The sequence below is a fragment of the Carassius carassius genome, chromosome 10 (assembly GCF_963082965.1).
Source record: "Carassius carassius chromosome 10, fCarCar2.1, whole genome shotgun sequence".
NCBI classification, from domain to species: Eukaryota; Metazoa; Chordata; class Actinopteri; order Cypriniformes; family Cyprinidae; genus Carassius; species Carassius carassius.
Window position 1 is genome coordinate 4536424 of NC_081764.1, and position 25716 is coordinate 4562139.

The 25716-nt window shown below is 36.7% G+C and overlaps 1 protein-coding gene across 4 annotated transcripts in view; it reads left to right on the plus strand.

Moving 5' to 3' along the window:
• The window catches only part of LOC132151567 (protein MTSS 1-like), a 58768-nt gene that overhangs the window by 18139 nt on the left and 14913 nt on the right, over nucleotides 1-25716 (plus strand). For 3 of the 4 annotated variants that reach the window (XM_059559764.1, XM_059559765.1, XM_059559766.1), the window contains exons 2-5: nucleotides 4921-4982; nucleotides 10734-10807; nucleotides 25293-25377; nucleotides 25504-25595. In XM_059559764.1, the coding sequence (XP_059415747.1) occupies nucleotides 4921-4982; nucleotides 10734-10807; nucleotides 25293-25377; nucleotides 25504-25595 (313 nt within the window). Of the gene's footprint in view, nucleotides 1-4920; nucleotides 4983-10733; nucleotides 10808-12536; nucleotides 12633-25292; nucleotides 25378-25503; nucleotides 25596-25716 lie in introns of those variants that run through there. The other variant, XM_059559767.1, reaches the window with a different exon arrangement.

Here is a 25716-nt window from a genome sequence, read left to right on the forward strand (position 1 = left end):
GGTAATGTTTTCTCTTGGTTCATTTCTCTCGGTTCATGTCAAATTAATTTAGATAAATAAGTCGCACCTGACTATAAGTCGCAGGACCAGCCAAACTATGAAAAAAAGTGCGACTTATAGTCCGGAAAATACGGCACTTCAGAGAGAGCTTAATATTTGCATGCATTCTGAGGCACGGGTTTGCACGCTTCGGGTGAGTACATGCACAATTCTTCTCACTGCACACGCGAGCATTGATCACATTGATCAAGAGTGAATGGTTTGTCCAAGGATTTTTTGTTTGTGTTTTTGTTTTTTTCTCCCCATCGCTATTGTTGTAATGTCTGGGAAACCAGAATGCGCATCCATCAACAGAAAGGTTATATTAGTTTAACCCAGTCTGTTTTACGTGCAAACCGTATTACAGATGCTTTGTCAGATTGAACTTGAACCGCGATTCCAGTGCGTGCCAAACTGTGTGGGGTGAACCGAACGGTTGTTTTTTTTTTTTCTTCAGCGAACCAATATATATATATTTTGCATTTGATTACTTTATTCAATTTCTGTACCTAAAAAAAACTGAAAAGCACCATTTATTTGTGTTTTTGTTTCTTTGTATTTATTTGTGCTGTTGCTTGTAGTTACATCTTGTTCTTATTTATTTATTTATTTATTTTTTATATGTATCAGTATAGCCATTTTTCCCCTAAACATAGCATTGCATAATATGTGTGTGTATTTATTGATGCTGGGAAACAATTAAAATTACTTTGATTGTGTTCGATTACTCGCATTCAAAAGTAGTGTATTGTGCACTTTTTTTCATTTAAAAGTAGGCCTACTGCTATGAACAAAAGTGTAATAACGTGGTTTGCAAACAAATTAGGTGATTTCTACAGCAGTCTTCCTTTTACATAGTAGCAGTTAAAATATTTAAAAACCATCTGTGAGGGATGCCATTTTTATATTTGAAATTCAGTGGTTGATCATCATTGCCACCTCTGCCTGGTGTACTATATGTACTTCATGTGTCTGTTTTGTCACTTGATACAGTTGACTAACAGGTTTTCTGTCCTCTCCTCTCCTCGTCCTCCGCTCTTTGTCGCCACCTCTTTACCACAGCAACAGGCGAAGATGAGAAGGATCGAAGACAGGAACTGATAATATATTTCTTTCATGCAGTTGAAAGCAAAGCTCTGGGGGGTTACTTCACAGGAGTGGTCCTCTACTGAGAGACGAGGGAGAAAGAACTGACAGTTTGAAAAGGAAATGGTTCACAGGACAGATTTGGTATGAGTGTTCTTGTGGGTGGATCGTCCTTTTAAGTTTCTGACAGAGCCAGGAAAGCCCTGGAGGTGTGTGTACAAATCATGGTCACTAGTTTCCCATGAGATGCATACTTAGTGATAACCTCACATGCTGTAATTATTGCCACCGAAAGGAGCTAGTAAAGTTTAGGTTGTGCCCCAATTCGCATACTGTACACTAAAAGTACTTTGATCATGTTTTGAGTGTGTAAGACATTGACCAAGACCTAAGTTATTATAAATAGTTTGTATAGTTTGTATTGCATGTTAGCATTAGCTAGGGCTGGGTATTGTTCAAAATCTTTTGATCCGGTGCCAATTTCGGTACCTCAGTTTTGATACCGGTTCCTAACGATGCTTTTTTCGATACTATATGTTTTAAAATCCATTTCAACATCAACACAAATACATTAAACACAAAACTTTTATTTTTCACCTTAATTAAAACAAATTCTGGTAACACTTCATACTCGGGATAACATTATTAATACAACTGTTTGTGCTTTTTGGATAGGGGTGGGCCATTCAGGGGCGGACTGGGACCAAAAAGTTGCCCTGGACTTTCTGGCCCAAAGCAGCCCACCACATCATAACGCAAATGCCCCTGTTTTGATGTCATTTATTAATTTAATATTTAAGTAAACAGTTTGGGGATTTGGGGATAAAAAAAAAGAAAAGAACAGCAGCTGTTCATTTAGCGACTCCTAGTGAGCGATACATGCTCATCAAGACACAAACATTCTTCTAGAACTCACACTTTGCATTCAGTTAGCAGATCCATACGAATCATGCATGAAATAGAAGTTTATAAACTCAAACGATAGCTTTATGTGCTTTACAGATGAACTTGAAGTCTTTATTCATTCGAGATGTTCAATAATAGATTATCTTTGGCTCGGTAATACAAGTTCATGATCCAATTAGTGAACCGATGATTCTTCGATAGATGAGTCAATCTTTTAAAATAATAATTTATTTTGTTTAACGAAACCAGTGTTTCACAAACTGGATAGATCTGCGGTGCAGGGCTCGCAAAATCGTTAGCCCCACGTCCCGAGTCTATTGTGTTTTCCAGTCCGATGGGCTATCGTGAATAGTGATGTAAAATTCCTAACTTGATTCGCGTTGTTCACTCGCTTGAAGGGGTGAAACGGATCGTAGCTGATCGTTTGCACTTGTTTCTAAATATTGCTGATTCAAGCGTTTTAAACATTTCGCGCGCGTTCGGAGCTTGCGCGCACTCATTCAGAGCACGCGCTGCGAGCAGCATTTCAGACAATGCGCGTACAGAGAATGAATTCATCTTGCGCTTATTGTAACTTTTGAATGAACACATACACACACAATTATATCAAAATAATTGTCTCTGCAAGTATTCTCGTAAACACAGTCGGTTATGTTTTAAGTGAACGTATACAGTGGCCTGCTGCTTAGAGAAATTCGCTGTACCGAATAAATCTGTCTCTCTCTCTCTGTTTTTTAGACGACGTAAAACGGGGCGTGTTTCAAGATACGCAATGGAGTAGACCAAACTAAACCGGGAGGGAGGGCAAAACACTCATCCAAACAAATGCTTCATTAACACCGGCTTTGGTTGCAATACTCTTATTGCATATGTTGCACTTTGCTGACTCGGCATCCACTTTTATAAAGTGTAGCCACACTTTAGACCTCTTTGGCATTGTAAAACGGAAACATTTTGAGAAAAAAACAAATACACTTGTGTTATGTGACTGCTAGTATCTTCAGAAAACCTCCCCGTCACGTCACGTGGTGGTGGACAGCCAATCACGGCGAATTTAGGTCCTTACATGCACGTATGCTACAAGCTCACACAGACACAGCCGCTTGGCAAAAAAAAAAAACAATGGCCGCTTGGCTTTTGGAACCGAAATTTGGCACCGAAAGATTAATAATTTTTCGATACTCATAGTATCAAAGTGTTTCATTCGATACCATAAAGGCATCAAAGTTTGGTACCCATCCCTAGCATTAGCACACTGTTTGCAGTGTGTATTAGCATTAGCTACAATTTTAAATGCCTTAATTTATCTTTACTTATTAGTATCGCCAACAGTATGAAAGTGTATCACCTATGTACCCAAGATGAATGTACTTACTAATTAGTGGATAAAAAGGGATTATGTTTTAAATATGTTGAAAGTAAAACTTTTATCTTTAGAACTTTATCCATTTATGGATAAATATAGATATAAACTGCTCTGCCATGCTGCTCATATTTATCATGGAGTAAAAATGCCCCTCCTACATGCCTAAAACAGGTTTCCTGTGGATAGGAATCCAAAACTAGGACTGGGCAGAGGTTGTCCTGCTCCACTTCACAGTTGCCAAGTGAAAGGAGAGTTTTATAATGTCAGGACATGAATTTATACAACACTTTATTCAAAATAAAGAACTGCCCATTCCACGCTTCATATGTCATTACACTGTTTTCTGTGTCATTGCACATTCAATCCGTTCGAGTATTTACATGCATTATTTAAATACATTATCGAGTATTTACATGCACTCTCAATAATTAGAAAATAAAAAAAATTGCTGCTTATTAGCATTGTTGAAAACAGCTTTTTTTCAGGAGTATTTGAAAAATAAAACGTTTAAAATAACTTTTTTTTATATATAAATATATTTTATAATGTTATAGCCTAGTCTTTTTGTCTTCCATGATCACCTCACATTTAAATTCAATTCTGGAAGAGCCATTACCCTGATCATGTGCTTTAATAACTGAGAGATCTGGTTGACACCCGCAAGACAGTAGACTGTAAACCATGTCAGAGCAATTACGTTTTATGGCCTCCTTACAAAGCATTTCCAGGTAGGTGTATTTTTAGTAATTAACTGGAAGACTTGATATATTTTTCATCTGTAGTGGGAAGAAATGCAAACAATTATGCAAATTTTATTCAAATCAGACTGTAGTTCCTATTTCAGAAATGTATTGACCCTAAAGAACAAAGTCCATCCCCAAATAATGATCCTGTGTATTTTTCACTGCGTCAAAATGTGTTGAAGTTATTTTTATTTATTTATTTGTTTTAACTAGTTTGTTTCATTGCAAGAAAGCAGCTATCAGTATTTATTTGAAGGGGCATGTATAACATTACAGTATTTTATAATTTTGTTACTGTATTTATATAATTAATAATATTTTAGATTTTTTTTTTGGGCTACAGTGCTGAAGTATATGGACCCTGTCTGTAAAAATAGACCAAGTCAGCATTTTATGGGATTTTCTGTAAGTGGGATCAGCTGTTACTGATACCTGTTATTGCAAATAGAATACGCTTATTTGGATTAGATTTAAAAAAAAAAAAAAAAAAAAAAAAAAAACATTGGGGCAAAAAAAAAAATGTAATCTTACTGTGATCACTAATGAGATGGAATGTACTCAGAAAAACCAAAAGACATTCTGTGATTCAGTGAAATGGAAACTTGTTGAGTGACTGTGATTAAATGTTTAGAAATGTTGTACCTTGTTTACATGACATTCAGATGAACAATACATTCTGTACCTCTTTTAATTTTTAGCTATGTAATTAATCTAGTATAATGATTTACTCTGGTTTGCCCTGACTAACCCTATCTTGTTCTCTCATTGTTTGTTCTGTAGGCGAGTTATCCTGCCTGGGAGGACTTTGTCACCAAAGGGGCTAAGCTACAATCTCAGTTAAGGTAAGAGCAGGCCTCCTGCATTACATGCCTCCCTGAATAGGGATTAATTATGATAATCTTGTTTCGAAAGCAGGAAGTGATTGATTATTACATCATTCTAGAAGGATTTGTCATCCAGTGTAAGAGGAGAGCTAATAAAGAAACATTTGGGAAATGTCTTTTATGGGATGCAATAATGCAGTGAAGAGACCGTGATGATGAAAGAAAGGCACTTTATAATAAAGAAATAATAAGTAGAGAAATTTAAATGTAGACAATTAGTAAAGGCGCCAAATTTAGATTGACACAAATGAAAATAAGGTGGTATAGTTTATTATCAAATGAGATTGAGTCAAAAAATTCTATTTTGGTAATAAACAGATGGTAATTTGTTGCACACGTACAAACACAAAAATCCGGATTTGAGCCACTTCCAAACGTGGTTTTAAATCAGATACATATCTGATATCTGGACATCTGACCTACGTCTAAACTAGAGCTGAAACAACGAATCGATTTAATCGATAAAAATCGATTATTAAAATAGTTGTCAACTAATTTAGTCATCGATTCGTTGCTGAATAACTTTTATTTGTCGTAAGCGGCTCATTTCGTGCATATTTCAAATCTGCCGTGACCAAAGTGTGGCAGTAATGAGCCACCGGAGGTTTTACTCAGCCAGTACAGCAGGAGAAGTAGCGAATAGCCAATAGCTGGCCTCATTTTATGTCATGTGCTTCCCGAACAGCGTCTCTGCAGCATTTAGCGGGATGTGGGAGACTGGGAGTACTTTACTTTGAGCCTTCAAAAAAGAAGAGTAACCTGTAAACTCTGCACTACTGAACTGTTTAAGGGGACGTCCACATATCGCGTCTTTTGCGCGCTCAAGTTTGTTATTTCCAACACCGCACCGCATCGAGTTAAAAACATCTCAACTTTTCAGAATGCTGCAAGCGCATCGCGGGTCATGTGACAAGAACTAACCAATCAGCTTCATCCTTTCCCGTAACAACGTTAAAAGCTCAGTCAAGATGAAAGCAACAGCTGATCATAGTTGTATATGGATTTCCATTTTGAAATAAATTTAGTAGCAGAGCTACTGCAAGCGATTTTTTTGAGCTGCAAATCCATTTATCCTTTGCTGAAATTTCCGCGTCTTCAAGGAGAGAGCACGTCATGGTTGCTTATCAAAGGCAGACGCCTCAGGGGCGCTTCTGCCCGAGCGCTTTGGAAAGAAGGAGAAAGCGGCACGCCTAGCGTTTTCCACACGTTTTTAGGCACGATATGTGAACGGCCCCTAAGACTTTTATTTGTGCAGATTCTCCAGTACAATGTTGTTTGCAAATGTTTAGTCGTAAAAGCTGATAACGTTGCTTTTTAACACTTAACATTTAAAGCTTTACAAACATGTTCTGTGATCAGCTTGTCGTTTACCAGTTCAAAATTCAGTCGTGCAGCCTAATTATGACTGAATGAGAGAGGTAAATGTTTAAAGATATTTGAAATGCACTTTTTTTCTAAGTATTCACTGATCTTTTTCACACAGCAGGTTTTTTGTGTGTGTCCGATTTTTTTTTTTTCTGGACAACCTTCTGATGGATTTTACTTTAAATTGTGAGTTCCATTCAGGTTTCATGCCATTGGCACTTTTTTTGAAGGATTGTTTACAATTTCACAGCAAAAGCTATAAAGCTGTTTCCCAGTAAATAATAAAATACAATGCACTGCAATTTTATTCTGTTTTATCCTTATTCTTTGTGAAAATATGTTCTGAAAGATTCCTTAATAAGCTTCGTTCGGGATGTTAAACTACTTTAGGAGCTCTAAGGACTGCCATGGTGAAAACATTATTTTAAATCTTGTGAAATTTGCTAGAGTATGGGTCAGTGTTCTGATTGCAGAAGAGTTCGACAAAGGATTACTAACACAATAAAACAACTCCAGGTATATTTTTGATGAGGATATGACAGTGCAAAATGGTTAAAATCTCTTAAAAATCTATGCTGAAGGATAAAGACCATTTATTAATAATTTACTTGGGGAAAAAATGGAAAAAACTAAAATATAAGTACATAAACCGATTAATCGTAAAAATAATCGACAGATTAATCGATTATCAAAATAATCGTTAGTTGCAGCCCTAGTCTAAACACGCATCTGATTGCCTGCAGAACTCCAAATGCGAGGGCGACACATTTGCCCATAAAGATCTATTGATATGGAAACTTTATTCAGGAGCTGGTTTTCAGTCCCTGCCCCATAAATTTTAGAAATACAACAGCTAAAAGGTACATTAAATTTCTCAGCAATGAGGTGATAACAGGTTTTATTCTTTCTTTCTATCTCTCGCTCTCTCTCTTTCTCATTAATTCATTTGAATTCATTACAATAACTATCATCTTGGCGCTACTTTATTTCACTAATGAATTTTACCTTCATTTTTGAGTGAGATGCTAATGGTCTATTCAGATTCAATGATCTGTGCTAAGCTAAGTGCTACCGCCGGACCCGGAGATCGGTTTAATGGATTTGAAAATGGTAAAACTTTTTTACCAGGAGTGTTCCTTTTAAGACTTGCAGTGTAAATGCAGCCTTTAATTCAACAGAATGTGGCATTTGCAAGCCTTTATACTTAAAAATAAAATAAAAAATAATAATGATTTGAACAAGACAAGTGGTTGACCAATATATAGGCCACAATTTGCAATTGTATTTTAAAATATCGGCATTGCCCAATAAGTTTTTCTGTTTGGCAGATGCCAAAACTTTTATTTTAATGGCGCATATATATACTTTTTTTTTTAATAAAATGTAGCTAAAATAAACTGTTTGCAATCAACTTACCTTAAAAAAATATAGTATAATTTGATTTAGTGTATCGGCTAAATGTAAACTTCTATGTAAAATGTCTTAGGCCATGTCCACACTCACACGGGTATTTTTAAAAACAGTTTTTCCTTCCATTTAAAAAAAAATCACGGTTCACATGAGAACGCAAACGCAGGCCAAAAAGCACTGTCAAGGGCATGCCAAACCAACAGGTGGTGATATAATCTCAACCGTAAATCCATGTTGGCCAATCAGAAGCCTGAAAAAGTTTCTAGTAGGCGAAGATAACAGCACTGGCTCTGACGTCACAAGCCAAAATGTACGTTTCTCGGTCTACACAACAACACTGCAACCAGAGTTTTTGAAAAACCTCACACTGGCAGGCGTTTTCTAAAATGTCCAGTTTCAGTGAACTGGTGCTTCATTTGTGTGTGGACGAACAGCCAAACCGCATAGAAAAAGCTGTGGTTTTACAATTAACCACGTTCGTGTGTACAGGGCCAGTACTAAATAAAAAAAAAAAATAATAAAAAAATCTTATTTTGTTAAAATTATTCACATTTTCACAGATTCTGCAAGGTTTTCCCAAACTTTTGCATGCCACTGTACTCAAGACAAAATTTGTTCTCATTTTGTGCTTGGGGTAAAAAGAAGTTTAAAATACCTTTGCAGTTATATGCTTGTAACGAATATCCATTTCCATGTCAAAGAAGGCGGAATCGAAGAATGCGTAATCACCACAGACCAATGGTAGTTCAAAGGTGTTTAAGGGGCCATAAATCAATGTAATACAGAAAGGCTTATCATAGGAAGAGAATATCATTTAGGTTAGCTGTTGGTTCCATTTTCACAGTGGATCCCCTCTGCCTGACCGCTCTGTTCTGTCCTTGGAGAGTAAACAGGCTAATGACCTTCCCAAAGGTCCACTCCATTCCTACAGATAAACATCAAACACACTCCACTCACACACACAATTACCGCTGCCAGCTCCGCCATCTGGACTGCCAAGAGCTGATCATGGTCTGCTTTTTAAAAGTTCCTCATGACTTTGGGCATTGCTAATGTTTTTGTAAACACAGTGTTGGGTAATGTTTACCCTTTGCTGTATATCTCCCCATATGTCTAGCTGATCAACATTACAGTACATGCAAATATAGATACTAGACGAGCTGGTTTGGGAATGGCTGCTGTAAATCTTAATACAAACCACCAATTGCATTTAAGGTGTAGTCATACTGACTTCATATGAAAAACTAATTTTTTTACATTTGTGAGACAGGCAGGTCAATGGCGATCATGTTTTGTTACTTTAAAAAGAATTCATGCATACAATGACTTTGATGCACCTATTAAGATGAACTGGGTTACAGTTTCTGGATTCAAAATAATTCTGATCATTTCTTGGGGCTTAAAGTAAAAAAAAAAAAGTGATATACCGGTACTTGTCTGTAGATAATTTATTAGTCTAATTTAAAGTACTAAAATATCTTAAGAATGTTTGGTCTTTTTGTAATGATTGAATTTATTCAACCAGAATTCAGAACTATCAGTTTAATAATACTCTTTAAACAGAAAGTAACCAAGTAACTTGTTTTTCCAGGGTATCCCTACCATTAACTCAACCTCTGTTCCTAGAGCCAGAGTAGCTCTTAAAGAGATGACTGTTGTGAGGCTACCTATCAAGCACAAAAGCTTTCGCAGGACTTGGGGGGCCGCTATGGGGAGGTGGGAGATTTGCTGAAAGGCTGTACTTTGTAGTTTGTATCACCTGATGATACCACAAAGCTCTCTCTGATAAGCTGAGATCTCTCTTCAGAATGAAGGCTCTGAATGGATTCCTACAATGGCACCATTGACCCTGTCAGTATGTGCCCGTGTCCCAGCCGATGAACAAGCAGAACTCTTTTCTTTGACCGTTTTCCATAGTCTGACCTGGGAGAAGGCTATAGATGTCTAATCAAATGATCAAGTGTATATGTAAGCTTTCAGATATAAAAGGGAATTATAGTGCATTGGTTGAATGTCAAATCAAGTTGGAATAGGAATTTTAAACAAGACCATCAGTTTAAGTGTGTACCATTTATACAATTCAATGCCTCTTTCAATTTTTTTTTTTTAGGTTTAAGTTGCCACTGGGGTGTTATGAAAAAAATTGTGTAATTTTTGCTATTAATTTAAATGTATATATTTAAAAAACTTCTGTTATTTAAATACTACTTAGTGATGTAGTGACAATATATATACATATTAATTTAAATAATATTTTGTCTCAAATATACTTTCATATATATATATATATATATATATATATATATATATATATATATATGTATAGAGATAGATAGATACCGTATTTTTCGGACTATAAGTCGCATCTGAGTATAAGTCGCATCAATCCAAAAATACGTCATGACGAGGAAAAATATATATATAAGTCGCACTGGACTATAAGTCACATTTATTTAGAACCAAGAACCAAGAGAAAACATTACCGTCCTCTTGGTTAATTTCTCCTGGTTCATGTCAAATTAATTTTGATAAGTCGCACCTGACTATAAGTCGCAGGACCAGCCAAACTATGAAAAAAAGTGCGACTTATAGTCCGGAAAATACGGTAGATAGTTTCAAGCGTTTTAGTGCTACAAACATTATAAAGTTTTTATACAAATGGATTGGCATTGGAAATAAAATTGGACAGTCATTTATCTATTTCATTACTGCTAAAATTAAAAATTGCAGCTGATTTTAAACGTCCTGATACTGTGCACTGTGGACTGCTGTGCTGTTAATATTGGCTCATTCGTCTCTACCTGGTGCAAGCTCCAAAAATCTGTCAGTGGAAATATTTGTCGTGATATACCTACTGTTAGCAAGAATCCAGTCAAAACCACTTTGCTTGTAGGTTTTTCTTATAGATAAACTCTTTCTCTTTCTGTCGTTCAGGACAACAATCATCGTCACTAGCTCATTCCTGGATGCTTTCCAGAAAGTGGCAGACATTGCAACGGGAACACGAGGTAAGATGAGATCTACCTTCTTTGTCTCTCTCTGCTGTCTCACCGCTCAAACAGTCTGTCTCTCCAGTGATGATAATGAGGAAAGCAGGCTAGTCGTATTTCACAGGAAAGGTTATTCATCAGAAATGTGAAGCATTAACTAGGAACACCTCAAGACTTGTCTAAATGTCTTTTCCTTTTTTAAGGCAGATGTGGGCCGTATGACACAAAAGTGTGAAGACGGCGTGTTTTATAGCTTCCTAATGATAGTTCTCCTGGTGATACTTCTTCACATGAAATCGAGAAATAAATTCACACGAAAGCTCTGGAATTTGACAGTGCATACTGCTAAAAAAAAATTGATTCGAAAGTATTGCCTGAGCTAATATATTTAAGATGATGTGTGTGTAAAATTGTCAGTGTTAAAACACTTTCTGCCAGTTTAAAGTGCAGTGAAGCATTTCTAGACAGACTCCCTCAGAAAAGTGTAAACAATGTAGCGTTAGCAAAACATTGCTTTGTTTGTTAGAGCATTCCGGCCAACCCAACAGAGCAATGTTGGCTGGACCAATGGAATGATTTGTGGGCGGGGCTATCTTTTTAAGTGACCAATGGCAGATAGGGGTTTGTTTGGGAATTCTGGTTGAAAACAAACATGTTTACATTTTGTTTGATGAGACACATTAAAAGGTATATCATACATCCAGATGTGAATTTTGATTAAAGCAGTTTCACTTTCTATATTATAATTTCAAACTCGTTTGTAGGATTATTTTGTTTATTCTTCTTGAGCGAGATTAAGGGAACCGTGTTTCACTTTCAAGATCAGCTTTTCCTTATCGTTCTTGCAATCAAAACGGAAAACTAGAAATGCAGATTATCCTGTTATGCTGTATATGTAGTGTATTATCTTCTTGTTTATACTATATTATCTCTTTGAGATTTGTAATTTATTTGTTTGCACTATGAGGTCTCACCTTAAGGGCAGTGTGTTAATGTCCTGAAATAAGCATTGTAAAATCCTGTCACCCAAGGTAGCGAATGTTTAACCCAAATTCACACAGAGCACATAGGAAGGTCATCAATGTATTGTTCTCTGCTCAGACAATTGGAGGAAGGCATGACCATCTCATAATGGCCCATACTGGGTTACATGGCTCCACTCCTTGTTAAGGTGACCTGTTCTTTTCTAAAGTCTTTTTGCTGTGTGTTTGCGCTCCGCGTTCTTTGTGCTGCCGCTGTGATTTACCCCTGACTGTTTATCTTGCTGATAGTCTATGAATTTTACCTTGATTTTATGTCACTGAACTCTGAATGAGATTAGCATAACATAAACATGCACACTGCTGCCCATGTGCCATTTTGAATCTGTCTTGAGTTGTTTTGTTTTGTTTTTTTTTTGTCTACTTAATGAATTTAATTAATGTAGCATAAATATTGGAAGTGTACTTCCCTTTTTCCATCTTAGCCTCTTTATTTAAGCTTCATTTTAGACTTGTATACTTATTGTTGATATGCTTCTTTTGCCTTGGATCTAATTAGTCTACAAAGAAAGACTGCATCCATAGTAAATCATTTGTGAGTTGTTTTGTTTGCAGCTGAAACCGGATCTGTTTCTAATGTCCTAGTCCACAGTTGAATAGGCCAATAGCAAAACAATGTTATATCTTAGTTCAGTTGTGAGTTGCATTAAATGACGTTATGAAAAAAATAAAGAAATAGCATTTCCAATTCCAATTTCCAATTCCAGTTTTCAACTTGGACAAATGCATAGAACGGCAATTGATGCCAGACTTCCACCTTGGAATCTTGTGAGGAAGTCCACAACAATGACGTCATGTGAAAGGTATTTATTTAGGCTGTAGACAGCATATCAGCTCACTAGGTTTTAGAACAGAGCTGTAGAATTAACTTATTCTGCGTTTCGTCCCAATTTGTACATGCAAATATTTTCATAGCCTAAGAGAATTAGTTTACCCAAAACACAGAAGAGGTCTTGACACGCCAGAAAAAGGGAGTGAAAGAGCGTTTAAAGATTTAGCTGCCAGTGGTGCTGCTGCACCTTAACACAAGAGAGCTGTCATGATTCAGACCTGCTGTGTCATGCCTTCTGATGGAAATTGTTGCATGAAATGTCTTTGTTTGGTGGTCTTGACTGTGTTGAGTTTTTTTTTTTTTTTCGCAGAAAATAAAGGAATGGTCTTTATGTTTGCATTGAGTTTGTGTTTGATTAGGAAGTTAGTGTTGACATGCTTGGCGCATCTTTCAGTTTTTCACTTTTACGTTCTTTAGATCATTGTCAGCTTTGTGTAGTAACTTTCACTCCTCTTTTCACAGATAAATTCATCCCTGATGTGAGAATTTAAGATCATTGATGCTAATTTGTTAACAGTAACTTCAAATATATTTAATGTAGCTTAAAAACAAACAGTCTCCGAAATAATTAAACTGATAATTATTTTTTTCTGCCCTATATTATAGATCTGTCTCCATGTTTGACATGCTTACTTGCTCTCTGTTGTCTGATTTCCACTAGGACCCCTGACTTGATTCTCAGTATTGATTATGTTGACGGGCATATCGGCTGCTGATCCGCCCACATCCCCCAAACCTGATCAATCGACTTATTGATCGCAGCTGAGACAGCTTTGTGAAACCAAACCATCTGCTTGGGGTTTCTTTCATTTGATTAAATTGCTGTTAAAAAAGTTAACTACTTTTCTAGGCAATTCATTTAAATGCATATTTATTTCAAATGTAATTAAAGCAGATTTTATTACAGTGGTAAATTAATGAACTAATTTACATTTACAATTAAATTATAGCTACATGCTGATGGGTATAATTTATGCTAACTACAATTATTTAATGTAATTCTAATTTGATTTAATTACAGTAATGTGCTGCTTGTGAAAAGTTATTTGTCAGATAGAAATGTCCTAACATTTATTAATACATATATTATGTATTTGTTTATTTTTGGATATTTAGGATTAGGTGTATATCGACCAATACACAGCATTCTGAGAGCAAATATTTTAGTGTAATATCCTGGTCACCATATTGATCTTTATTTTGAAATGTAATGACCAGGTGACTGGACATTATCAATCCAAGTCTAAGATCAGTGATGTTAATGAATGGTAAAGACCGGACCAGACCAGATCTCCAACGTAGCCTTGTTTTCCAACCAAAGATTGATTGCATTGATTGATGCATTTCTTTGTGTTCACTGTTGTGTTTTACTGGAGGTTATGGTCCAAAACTGCCTTGTATGCTCTTCATCAGTTTGTGATTTGCATTTTCGCCTCCATTTTCTCAATAACAGACGAGGGAAGAAATCGCCCCACTTCCTTATTTTTCTCTCCGTCCATCCTTTTTCTTGCACCGCACTTTTAAGGCAGCTCCTCAGAGGACAGCTGGTGGCCTAAATGTGCTGCTCAACAGCTTGTGCCCTAGCGAATAGAACAGAAATATCAAAGCAGGACATTCTAGTGTTCACTTCCAAGGTAAATTCTTCAACTTCTCTCACTAAACATTAGCTCTTGTTCTTACTGATGAAATAATCAACTATCTAGGTAGTTGCTCTTCATGAATACCATGTGTGTAAAGACCCATGGACAGCTGTATTAAGATGAAATGGGAAGAACAGATGAAGTGATGAATATATGGAGGTATAGTTGGAGTGGCCAAAAGCACCATTGCACCATCACTGTGCTGTTTTGGTCCTACACCTGTTTGGGACAGCGCCTGGTTCACAGCTGCCACACTTACACAAAGGGGCCTCACCAGCCCCAGTTGTCTGTAAATATGTGTGCGTGTTTAGATCCCCATACTGACCCTCAAACATAAGACCCCACTGCAAACATTCTAGATACAGGAAGGGTCAAAGTGCACTAGGAAGGCAGGATCAGTTTGTATTTGTTTGTGGGGAATTTAACCCAGTGAGAGAGCTGACCCTCACTACCCCCAGCTGAGAGTGACTGAGTGTACATTGAGCAAGTCCCATTCCCTGTCTACGTAGAGACTATGTATGTATGTATGTATGTATGCCATACAGCATTATTATAACAGCCTCTCACTTCTTGCTGACCTATTTACTCTTTATAAACTAGTTCCATATAGATTAAGTCCTAAACCTCAAAAAGTCTAAAGCAGGGCTTCCCAGCCTTTCTTCTGAGCCCTTTAAAGAGAGAGTTCATCCAAAACTGAAAATTGACAATTCAAACCTGTATTGCTTGCTTGCTTGCTTCTCTGGAACACAAACGGAGATGTTTATGAGTCTCTGACAAGTTTCAAGAAGCAAATCAGCATATCAGAATGATTTCTGAAGGATCATGTGATACTGAAGTCTGGAGTAATGATTCTGAAAATTCTCACTTTACAGCAATGAATTACATTTTAAAATATATTTAAACAGAAATGATGTTTCACAATATTACTGTATTTTTGATACAGTAAAAGCCTTCTTTCAAAAACACAAAAAAAAATCTTAAAATAAAAGACTTCAGTAATTTTACTGATAACCCCGCAATGAGCTTTCCACAATTGGAATTTGACTGGATAATGTATTCAGTGAATTGTGTAAAATCATGGTTTAGCGAACCATCAGCTGAAAAGTCCATTCAGTAAATGATTTAAGGATTTTTTCAGTAAAGGATTTATATGTTTAAGTGAGCTATCTCTTTAAGTATAGTATTTAAATTTGTGTTTCATGGCTCTTTTCTGTCATTCACTCTCCCTGATAAATCACACTGACGTGGACTTCACCTTTAGCAGTGATTTTCCATGCTACCGTATTTATTTAGTCCCTCTGTGTGATGGTACATTCTCTGTTGAAAAGACCTGCAAAAACTTGCCTTGTGAATCATAAGGTTGGTGACATGCAGTGGATGAGTTCCCTTAGGGCCGTTTTTAAAGCAGATGGTTTTTAAAAGAACAAAAACGTTTTTCTCTAGTCTCTTAGGGAACTCATGACTAGTTACCACAGTGGTAGACATTACATAATTGCTTGGCACACCCAGTGTTTAATCTGAAGTGAAACTGCCTCTGGAGTTTTAGAGATTCACATAATATTTACAGTTTGTTAAGGTACATTATGGCACATGAGTGTGAAATCCAACACTATGTACATCCTTAGGATTTATTCTCCCTATTCATTTATTTTCAGCATAATCATTCCAGTCTTCAGTGTCACATGATCCTTCAGAAATCATTCAAATATGCTGATTTGCCGCTCAAGAAAAATTTCTGATTATTATACATGTTGAAAACAGTTGTGCCGCTTCTTAATTTTGTGGAAACTGATACATTTTTTCAAAAAATTTAAAAGAACCGCATGTAAACAGATCTTTCATATAATTGTAAATGTTTTTGCATTCACTATTAATAAAATAAATGCAGATTTATAAATGGTTTAGGTTTATATCATGAACAGAGCTGTTACTTGAATAGATTTGCAAACACTTACATGATTGCTGCATTTCAAACTGCAAAATGCATATTGCACTCAAAAATGACAGTAAAAGTTGCCGTTTTCTCTCTGATTGGCTTTTTTTTTTTTTTTTTTTTTTTTTTTTTACTTTCTGGGAGTCAGAGTGCTTAGGTTTTGATCAGTTTCTAGGAGACAGAATGTCTAGGCTGCTACTAGCTATCATGGTGTGGCATGTAAACCAGTTATCTATGAGCACACTTGCAATTCTTTTTTGTTAACAAAATTATAGCTGGTTTCAGATTTACCTGCCCCCAAACATCATAAACTGTGGTTGTTCATTTTATGTCCATCAGGCAGTTTCTTCCTGTCTAAATGGGAAGTTATTGGCCAGAAGAAGCCTCAACTTGGACTTGATGTTAGGCAGAAGTTTATCTGCAGGAGACGGAAACTTACAGATAAGCAGAAACTGTGAACACTGAATCATGGCTTCATGGAAAAAGCGTCATGCATCAGGGACCTAAAAAAACTGACATTTTCATTCCACAGCTTTTATGTAGCACGTTTTGTAACTTTTTATAAATATATCAATAAAAACGCAGGCGTCTGAATCATGAGCAGGCGTTGAATGTGGAGTCTGTGCTGTGGAGTGAGTAGGGGTGAACAGTGATGGACTGTGTAACACGGACACACTGGATGCTTTTATGTGGCCCGGGCATGAATGGGCACTGGCCAATCTAGCGTTTAAGGAACGAAGGAAAAAAAGTGAAGTTTATTTTGGGCTGTCTAATAGAGTGGCAGACGGGGGAGTACAGTTGCAAGGATGGGGATGACTTTGTATGGTTGTGTTTAGATGGAAAAGTGTGAGATCTTTGAAATTCTTGTTTTTGCTAAACACATGCTGTCACTAAAAAGATGCAATAGAGCTAAAAAGCTTTCTTTTTTTATGTTTATTTGAGGTTTTGTCTGAAATTTATCATAGCATATGTGGTGGCAAATTGATTTGGATCGTGTGAAGTGGTCATGTTGGCTATGGACAGAGTGTGTCATGGGGACCACTTTTGTACACTTCTCGTTTTTATAGACACGTGTTGAACCAAACCCAGATGTTACACAATCTATTCCTACAGATCATCTGCTTGTAGAGGAACTTCTCTTGGGCATCTCGTTTGTGCCTTTCCCTGAACCCTACGCTATAACACTTTACAGCGATGCCTGTCAGGTCTCACCAGGAGATTACATTTGCGTTGTAGGGCGTTTGTGTGGTGGACATTTTAAACTAGCATAACCCAGTGATCGTTTGGAACACAATCTGCCTGGAGCTTTTATCTTGTTTTGAGGCTTGTGGCTAAGTGGGCCCCCATGACTCACGTGGAGAAAGGAACCAAGTGGTACAAACCCAACCCTGTGATCCAGCGGAGAACATCCTCTTTCTGTCCATGCCTTTAAAAAAAAAAAAAAAAAAAAAAAAAAAAACACACAAGTCGATGTATTAGATCATTTGGCCAAGAAGCAAGCTTATGTAGTTTGAAATAACGGAGAATGAACACGATGATTGTTGTGCCCAGTGAGTGTTCAGGATATTATCATAGCTTTTAGAAGCAATTTCTTTTTTGCTTAACGATTAGTGTGTGTAACAATGCCAGCATACAGTAACTATAGAATAGGAATATGGAAATATTTAAACACAAAAGTAGTGTAAACTAATTCTATAGATAGATAGATATCTCAAGCTTTGTATGAGGAACAGAACAAATGTTATACTACGGTACAAAACTTTTGGATTTATTCATTCTTGTGCTCAGCAAGGCTCCATTTAATTAATCAAAAATACATTTAAAAAAAAACCTGTAATATTGTGAAATACTGTTAGAACTTTAACAGTTTCTATTTGAATATATTTTAAATGTAATTTATTCTGTGATGCAAACCTGAATTTTCAGTATTATTACTCCAGGCTTCAGTGTCACATGATTCTTCAGAAATCGTTCTAATATGCTGATATGCTGCTCAAGAAAGAGTGTTGAAAACAGTTGTGTTGCTTAATATTTTTGTTGAAATCCTACATTTTTTCAGAATTCTTCTATGAATAAAACTTCACAAGAATAGCATTTATTTGAAATGGAAAGTTTAGTGAGAATATCATAATTGGCATCTTAGCTGGCATTAAGCTAATTAAGACTTTTCTGAATTGAGTGTCCTTGAAGTCCATTCTGTTCATGTCTGTTCTAAATACTAAATTCCTGAAATAATCTCTTCCCAATATGGTTTCCACTAAACATGGGCACCACATGAAGTTCAATGAGTTTGACTCTGCCAGCCTTCCTACAACATGATCTTGCTCCCAAAACAAAAGCGACCTTTAGCCGGGCTCTTTTTTAGTGTTTGACTCAGTTGAAGGCACTAGGCAGCTCTCAGCTGACTGATATGGTGGTATGTGTTTAAAAATGTCCTGCCAATTTATGACAACTCTAGTTATTTTCAGATTTGTTGAATGACAACCTTTGTAGGTAAGAGGGTATGTTCCACAGTGCTAGCACACTGTAGTTTGATGAATCTTGTTGTTGTGTGTTGCACGTGTAGATGCATGAGTTTGTGCACATATTGTGCTATATATTAAGGAATGATAATACAGACAATGCCTAAAGGTCAGGAAGGACTGAGGATGCCTTGGTATGCAGTTACAGATCATTTAAAGTAAGCTTAGGGAGGAAACCGTGGTTTACGAGAGTATCCTGACCTTGGTGTGGAAGACAAGCCCCTGACCGTTTCCTTTGGAAACACGCACGCCCCCCCCCTCCCCCTCAGTGAAATGACCGGTGACCTCTCTGTCTCGGCCTTTAACTATTTTTGGTTTGAATTTGAACATAACACAGAAAGCAGTCATCACGGTCACAGTTTGGCGACACTTCATTGAAATTAATTATATGGTATGATGTTGCTAGCAATATAGTTTGACTAGGGCTTTGTTTCAGGTTTTGGGGGGTGAAAAATTACACATTACATTACATTCTGTAGAACAGTTTGGTTGCGGTTTCTTTTTTGGGGGGGGATAATAACAGTGCACAGTGACTCTGAGTTTTGTGTGTACACAAACCCTCACAGATGCATGTACATGTTTTCTTGAAGACATTTGCAATTCATTATCCCCTGAAGGGCACACATGACCTGAATGAAGCTGAATTGGCAGCCCTTCAGTTCACTCCTTCCTGAAGTCCATGCAGGATGGCTGGCGATTCTGCTGACATTGCCTCTAGCTGATCTGTTAGGGTCAGCCTTCATTGACAAAGCTCCCTTATATAGACGAGCTTTTCTTTGTATTGCTCCTTCATCTGAAATCACATGATTCTCAACTCGGAGCTGATCAAATCTTGCAGTATAGGGAGAAATTCCTCCTTGAATGTGATTTATACCTGAATTTCTTTCTAATATATGATTTTATAGCAAAACTTTTTTTTTTCTTCGACCGTAATTAAAGTTCTTGTGCTGAATGCCAATATTTGCCCTCTGGGCCAGAGAGATGTGGTTTATACAAGATAATTGATTCCTATTGGGAATATTTCAGTTTTTGCCAGAATTTGTTAACCTTTCTTGACATTTTAAAACTTGTTCACACCAAGTCAGAATTTTTTTGTCATGGAAAAACTAAATAAAGCAATAAAGCAATGCCTATGAACTAGGGCTGCACGATATTGGGAAAAAATGTCTGTCCTGTCCTGTCCTGTCTGTCTCTCTCGCGCGCGCTCTCTCTCCCTGTCTCTCTCTCGCACGCTCTCTCTCCCTGTCTCTCGCGCGCGCGCTCTCTCTCTCTCTCTGTCTCTCTCTCTGTCTCTCTTGCGCGCTCTCCCTCTCTCTCTCACGCGCGCTCTTTCTCTCTCTCTCTGTCTCTCGTGCGCGCGCGCTCTCTCTCTCTCTCGCTCTCTGTCTCTCTCCCGCTCCCTCTCTCTCTGCCCTGTTAAACTTGCATGTGGTTTTCAGTCCTGTCAATTATAAACTTTCACTCTATGATGGTTAAGCTGTGCAATTAATCCGCGAATCACATTCGTCAAGGGCAGGGGAGTAGCTGGCCCGTACAGTTAATGAATAACGGATCAACTACGACAGCCTACATCGCACATCCTGCGATGTGACTATCGTGGATTCGTACATCACGATATCGATGCTTAAACGACACATCGTGCAGCCCTACTATGAACTATGTTCTTTAAGCAGGCTGTTTTTTAATTATAGTTTAAAAACGTGTGTTTGTGTGTGTGTGTGTGTGTGTGTGTGTGTGTGTGTGTTATATATGTATATATAATAATTTTGACTAACAATTATTATTAATAACGATTTTGCAATATATTTCTAAGTTTTTTTTTTGTGTCATATGTTCACATTAGAGTTCATGCCAAATAGAAAAGTGAACTATTATGTATGGAGAAATGTACTTAACGGATTTATGCAATAATGCTAATCAGATTTGCTTACATAACCTGTTTCATTAAAACACTCTTAATGTTTCACTTCCTCAATTGGGGTCATTAAGGTTCAACAGTCTTTCAAGGTCGTTTCTTTCAGTATTTTTCTGGTGTGAAACCAGCTGGGAGTGTTGTCCTCTGGCTCATGTCAGTGTAGTGAAATACATTTTTGTAATTTTGCATTATGAGAACCCTTCTCCCAGTAGTAAAGTTTAGTTGGATGAAATTCAGGTGCTACATTCTCATGCACAGTTTGCAAAACTTTTTCCTGAAAACTATTGAACTTCAAATGAATTTGGTTGAACTGCTTTAATGTTTTAAGCACGTCCGCAAGCTCAATGCTCACATTATTGCATTATGCTTGCAATCATGCACTGTTTTTAATATTCTGTAATACCCTACTCTGTACCTAATGTAAAAAAATATATATTTTTAACAAATGGAAAGTAATACTTTTATTCATATTTTTTTTTGGTATTACAGGAAAAACGAATATGCTTCTGAACAGTTATGTTTTATCTTAGTTTTGACTTAGAACCAAAGTCAAAGCTTTAGCCTGTCTCTAGCACATACTTGACTATGAGTTGCTGTCATTTTGTATGTGCGAGTATGATCAAGGTGTGCTGCGTCTGTGTGAATGGACGTCTTTGTCCACAGAATGGCATCTTTTAAGCATCATATCACAGACAGCAGTGAGTGCTTGTTAACTAAGGTTTCATTCTTCGGGCCACTCTCTCAATCTGAATGAATATATTGTGACTAACCTGCGGTCAGAAAACCTCAATAGAGAATCTGAGATCGAAACGGAGCACTGCGAATCCTGCTCCAATGAGCATTCTGTCCTCTTTAGCTCTCTTCATACAACCAGCTTACGTGCAGGGAAATTAAATTGTGGCTAAGCGAAAGCTTTTCCATTGAGGAAAACGTGGAAATGTTTATGGCTCTTGAGCAAACATTTAAGGTGATGAGGATGCCAGCTAGGTGTTGTTCCTCTGAGGTTGTGTGCAAAGGCTTGGTTTTATGTTGAGTTATGGACTCTTTTTCTAACGGCACAAGCGAGTGGAAAGTATTTGAGTGCTGACGGAAACATATAGTCTCTCTTTCAGTGATAAAGACCGTCTTTGTGTGATTAAGACGATTAATGGTGATCATACATCATATTGGCAAGAACAGCGAAGAACCTTTTTGTATTCGACACACAGATGTGCTTGAATGTTTTAATCTGGTTTCAGAGAGACTAGATTTGTATTTAATATTGTAACTGTTTTATAAATAACTTTTTTTATTAATAATTACTTGTTTTCTTCAGGTAAAACACAAACTACCTTCCAGTTGAGCCCACCTTTTTATCTCCATCATTTTGGCGCTAGATTCAAACCTACAAAACTCATTTAATGAATTTGTCTGCTTATCGCTAGGCCACAACTCCAACCTAACTGATCTAAAAAGTTATATTCTACTGTTTTGGTTTGAGTACATAGCCACTAACAGTTGATTAATCTGATTCCGACAGTAACTAACTATTGTGGTTTCCACCAAGCATAAATGCTTTTAAAGTGGCTGGAAAATTGGCACAGTGGTGAAGTTTTATCACAAGAATATACAGAGTGGCGCAACCAGCTTGATCGGTTACTTTTAAGAGGAATTAAAGAAGGAAAAAATGAATTTCAGACTGTTTTTACATTGGATTGTCTGGGGTTTACACTCAAACACCTGTAATTATAGAGCTAGAGAACTGTTCTTACAAAGTTTGAATTGTTTGAGAGCTCTTTATTTGTTGATTGACACCAGAGACATTTGAAAGTTTAATGTCTTAACCCCCCAGCAGGTAACGTTGAGATCTTGCGTGTGAAATGTCTTGGCAGTAATGCAACTTATTGTGCATCAGCCCAAGGCGTCAGGGTGTGACGACCCACCTCCCCGAATCATTTGACTTCAAAACCTCAACAGAGACCAGTTGGTGACAGTAGTCACTGCTCTTAAGATCAAGCATCACGCAAACAGCAACAAAAAAACCAGTGAGGTGCATGATATGACATGTCTAGTCTTGCAGGAGGAACAGTCAGATTCTAGAGCGTACACATATGCTGCCCCCGGCTATAGACCTGGGGAACACTCACAAGGAAGTACTGTGACACAGATGTAGTTTCATGACGAACTTCAATGGAAAAAAGAGAACAGTATTAAGAATCTACTTCAGTTAGGAGGATTATAGAATTAACTTCAGTGATAGTTAATGTATTTCATTTTAATTAGCGATAAATAGACGGGTGTTTTCACACTGGAGTGTAAATTTTGACTCAGAGCATTAGACTTTTAACTTGCAATATGCATCAAGATTCACTTTATTTTTGTTTTATTGGATGTTATATAATATATATTTACGTAAGATGTAGCTAAATGATAACGGGTGCAGAAAATCAGGTTTTGTGGGAAAATTCAGTTGACAGCATTTCTTCAAATCTGAAATGAGGAGCAACTACACAGAAATTGAAAATTTTGTAAAATAATATTTTAAATGAAAATCAATAACAAAATGATTTTATTATTATTATTGAAATATATTACTGTTAAATAGTATTTTAACATTGAATTAAATTATTAAATGAATGTAAATGAAGTGTGGACTGAGACTCTTTTCTCTCTAAAGAGATCTGAGTCCAGTTCCGAAGCCAGTGGGACAATGTGAATGATGACAGAATTGTTGCTTTACACTTTAATGGTTCACTTAAATTTTTGCTTATTTTGAAGAGGACTCAAATAATGGAAGAATGAAACTGAAAGAGAAGCGAGTGTGAAGGGCAGGTCTTCAGCCAATAAGAGAAACCGTTCTGTGCATAATTAGCATATTGCATCAGCTACATCCAGCAGTCCAGTATAAAGTGTATCTGATTAGACGGTTTAATGCCAGCATTGTGACCGTTTGCACAGTCTTAACACAATTTAGTTTAATATTTCACTCACTGTGATTCACAGGATAGATTATGCTAATAGAAATTGTTATTTCAGAGTTTCTTTAGATAATTAGTTTTGACTCAATAGATAATTTGACCTTTTATGTGTTTATGGGTGGGCGTGTTAATGGATGTATCATTGCAGTGTAATGCATAATCTAACTAATTTATCAGCTTTTGTAATCAGAATTATTTATATAATAATTTATCATAGAGGCTGTTAGTAAGCCAGTCTAGTCTATGCCTGTTAGCAAGTAAATAGTTGAATTGTCTTAGATCAAGTGATTGATTAAATAAAGCTTTTTTTTAACTGTGCTTCTCAGCTTTACATGTGCTAGCCCAAAAATGTAGCGTCTTATGTTTTTCTTTGCTCAGCTGATTTTAGGTGGGAAAAAATTCAAACAAAGTCCAGCTGTGTGTGTGGGGCCCTAAACATGGGCTGCCTTTCCTGATTGTGAGAGAGTGATTGTTTTTCACGGTTTTCCTTACCTTATCATTTGAAAAAGAGTCAATGGGTTATAATGAATACAATTCATAGCAATCATTTCAAACACACTGTATTGGGATGATAAATTCATTTTAGCTAGATGAAGAAAATAAAATGTGAGAAGCTTCCACAGTGCATGTCTTTGTACTGAATCTATGATCTAGTTTTGTGCATCAAGCTTGCTGTAGTAACCAGTGATAATGAGCGCATGGGCTTGAGGGGTTGTGGAAGAGCTGCTTTCTCTGGCACCCTGTCTGTGGAAAGAGGTTTGTGTGAGCGGTCTCTTGATGAATGTGTTGCTGCAGTGATGCATTAGTGTGATTATGCAGAAGCTAAGTAATTGACCTGTTTTTATTATTATTATTATTATTTTCAGAATAATTTCTCCAGTCTTCGGTGTCACATGATCCATCAGAGACTCTAATATACTGATTTGGTGCTTCATAAATGTTTCTTAATATCAATGTTGAAAACAGTTACACTGCTCTGTTTTTTTTTTTAAACATGATCTTTTTTTCTTCAGGATTCTCTGACGAATAGAAAGTTCAAAAGCATGTATTTGAAATACAACTCTTTTGTAATATTATAAATATCTTTACTGTCAGATTTGATCAATGTGTAATAAATATGAATTTCTTACAAAAAAATCTTACTGAAACTTTTGAACAGTAGTTTATTATGTCATATATAACTTGTTAACTTTACAGAATGAAGAATTTAACATTGTTTTTCAGTTCCCAGTTTCTTTAAATTCTTTAAATAATTCTATACGTTTTTGTATTTAGAGAGGAAATGCTATGTCTGTATGTGTCCTGTCCTCGCCTCTCCTGCATTCGAATTTTTGGGCAAACGATTCCTTTAATCCTCGTTAATGAGAAATCTGCCTTGCTTCATTTGAAGCACACATTCCTGTGAAAGATAACATGAGTTATGTTGCAAGCTGTCTGAGACATGTTACAAAATGAAGCCCATTCAGCCACTTATTAAAGAGAAAGAGGGGGAAAGAAAGGAGTGAAGAGAAGAGAACAATGTGATGAAACCGTTCTTTCAGGACTCATGAGCAACATGTTTTTCCTCTTGGCATTTCAGAGTTTCTGATGGAGCTCTCAATGGAAGATTTTGAGATTAAGGACACTGATATTAATTTCCATTCTCTTTTTTTTTTTTCCTCCAGGAGCAACGAAAGAGATCGGATCGGCTTTGACCAGGATGTGTATGAGACACAGAAGCATTGAGAACAAGCTCAAACTATTCACCACGTACGACTATTTAATTCCCTTTTGTTATTTATAAGCTCATTAGTTGAATTGGTAATAAAGATTATGTATTATACAAAGCGTTAACTGTGTGTGTGTGTGTGTGTGTGTGTGTGTGTGTGTGTGCAGGGCTCTCATGGATAACTTGATCACTCCTCTAGAACTGAAAATTGAAGAGTGGAAGAAGGTTGCCAGTCAGCTAGATAAAGATCACGCCAAAGGTATCAGCCTCCTTCCCTACATGATATAATCAGAATTCAACAGGTTTAGTATTTAATCTTTGTGTTGGAAAAAGAGCACAAAGTACAGAAGGAGGTAAAGTATTATTTTGATCCTTTAATG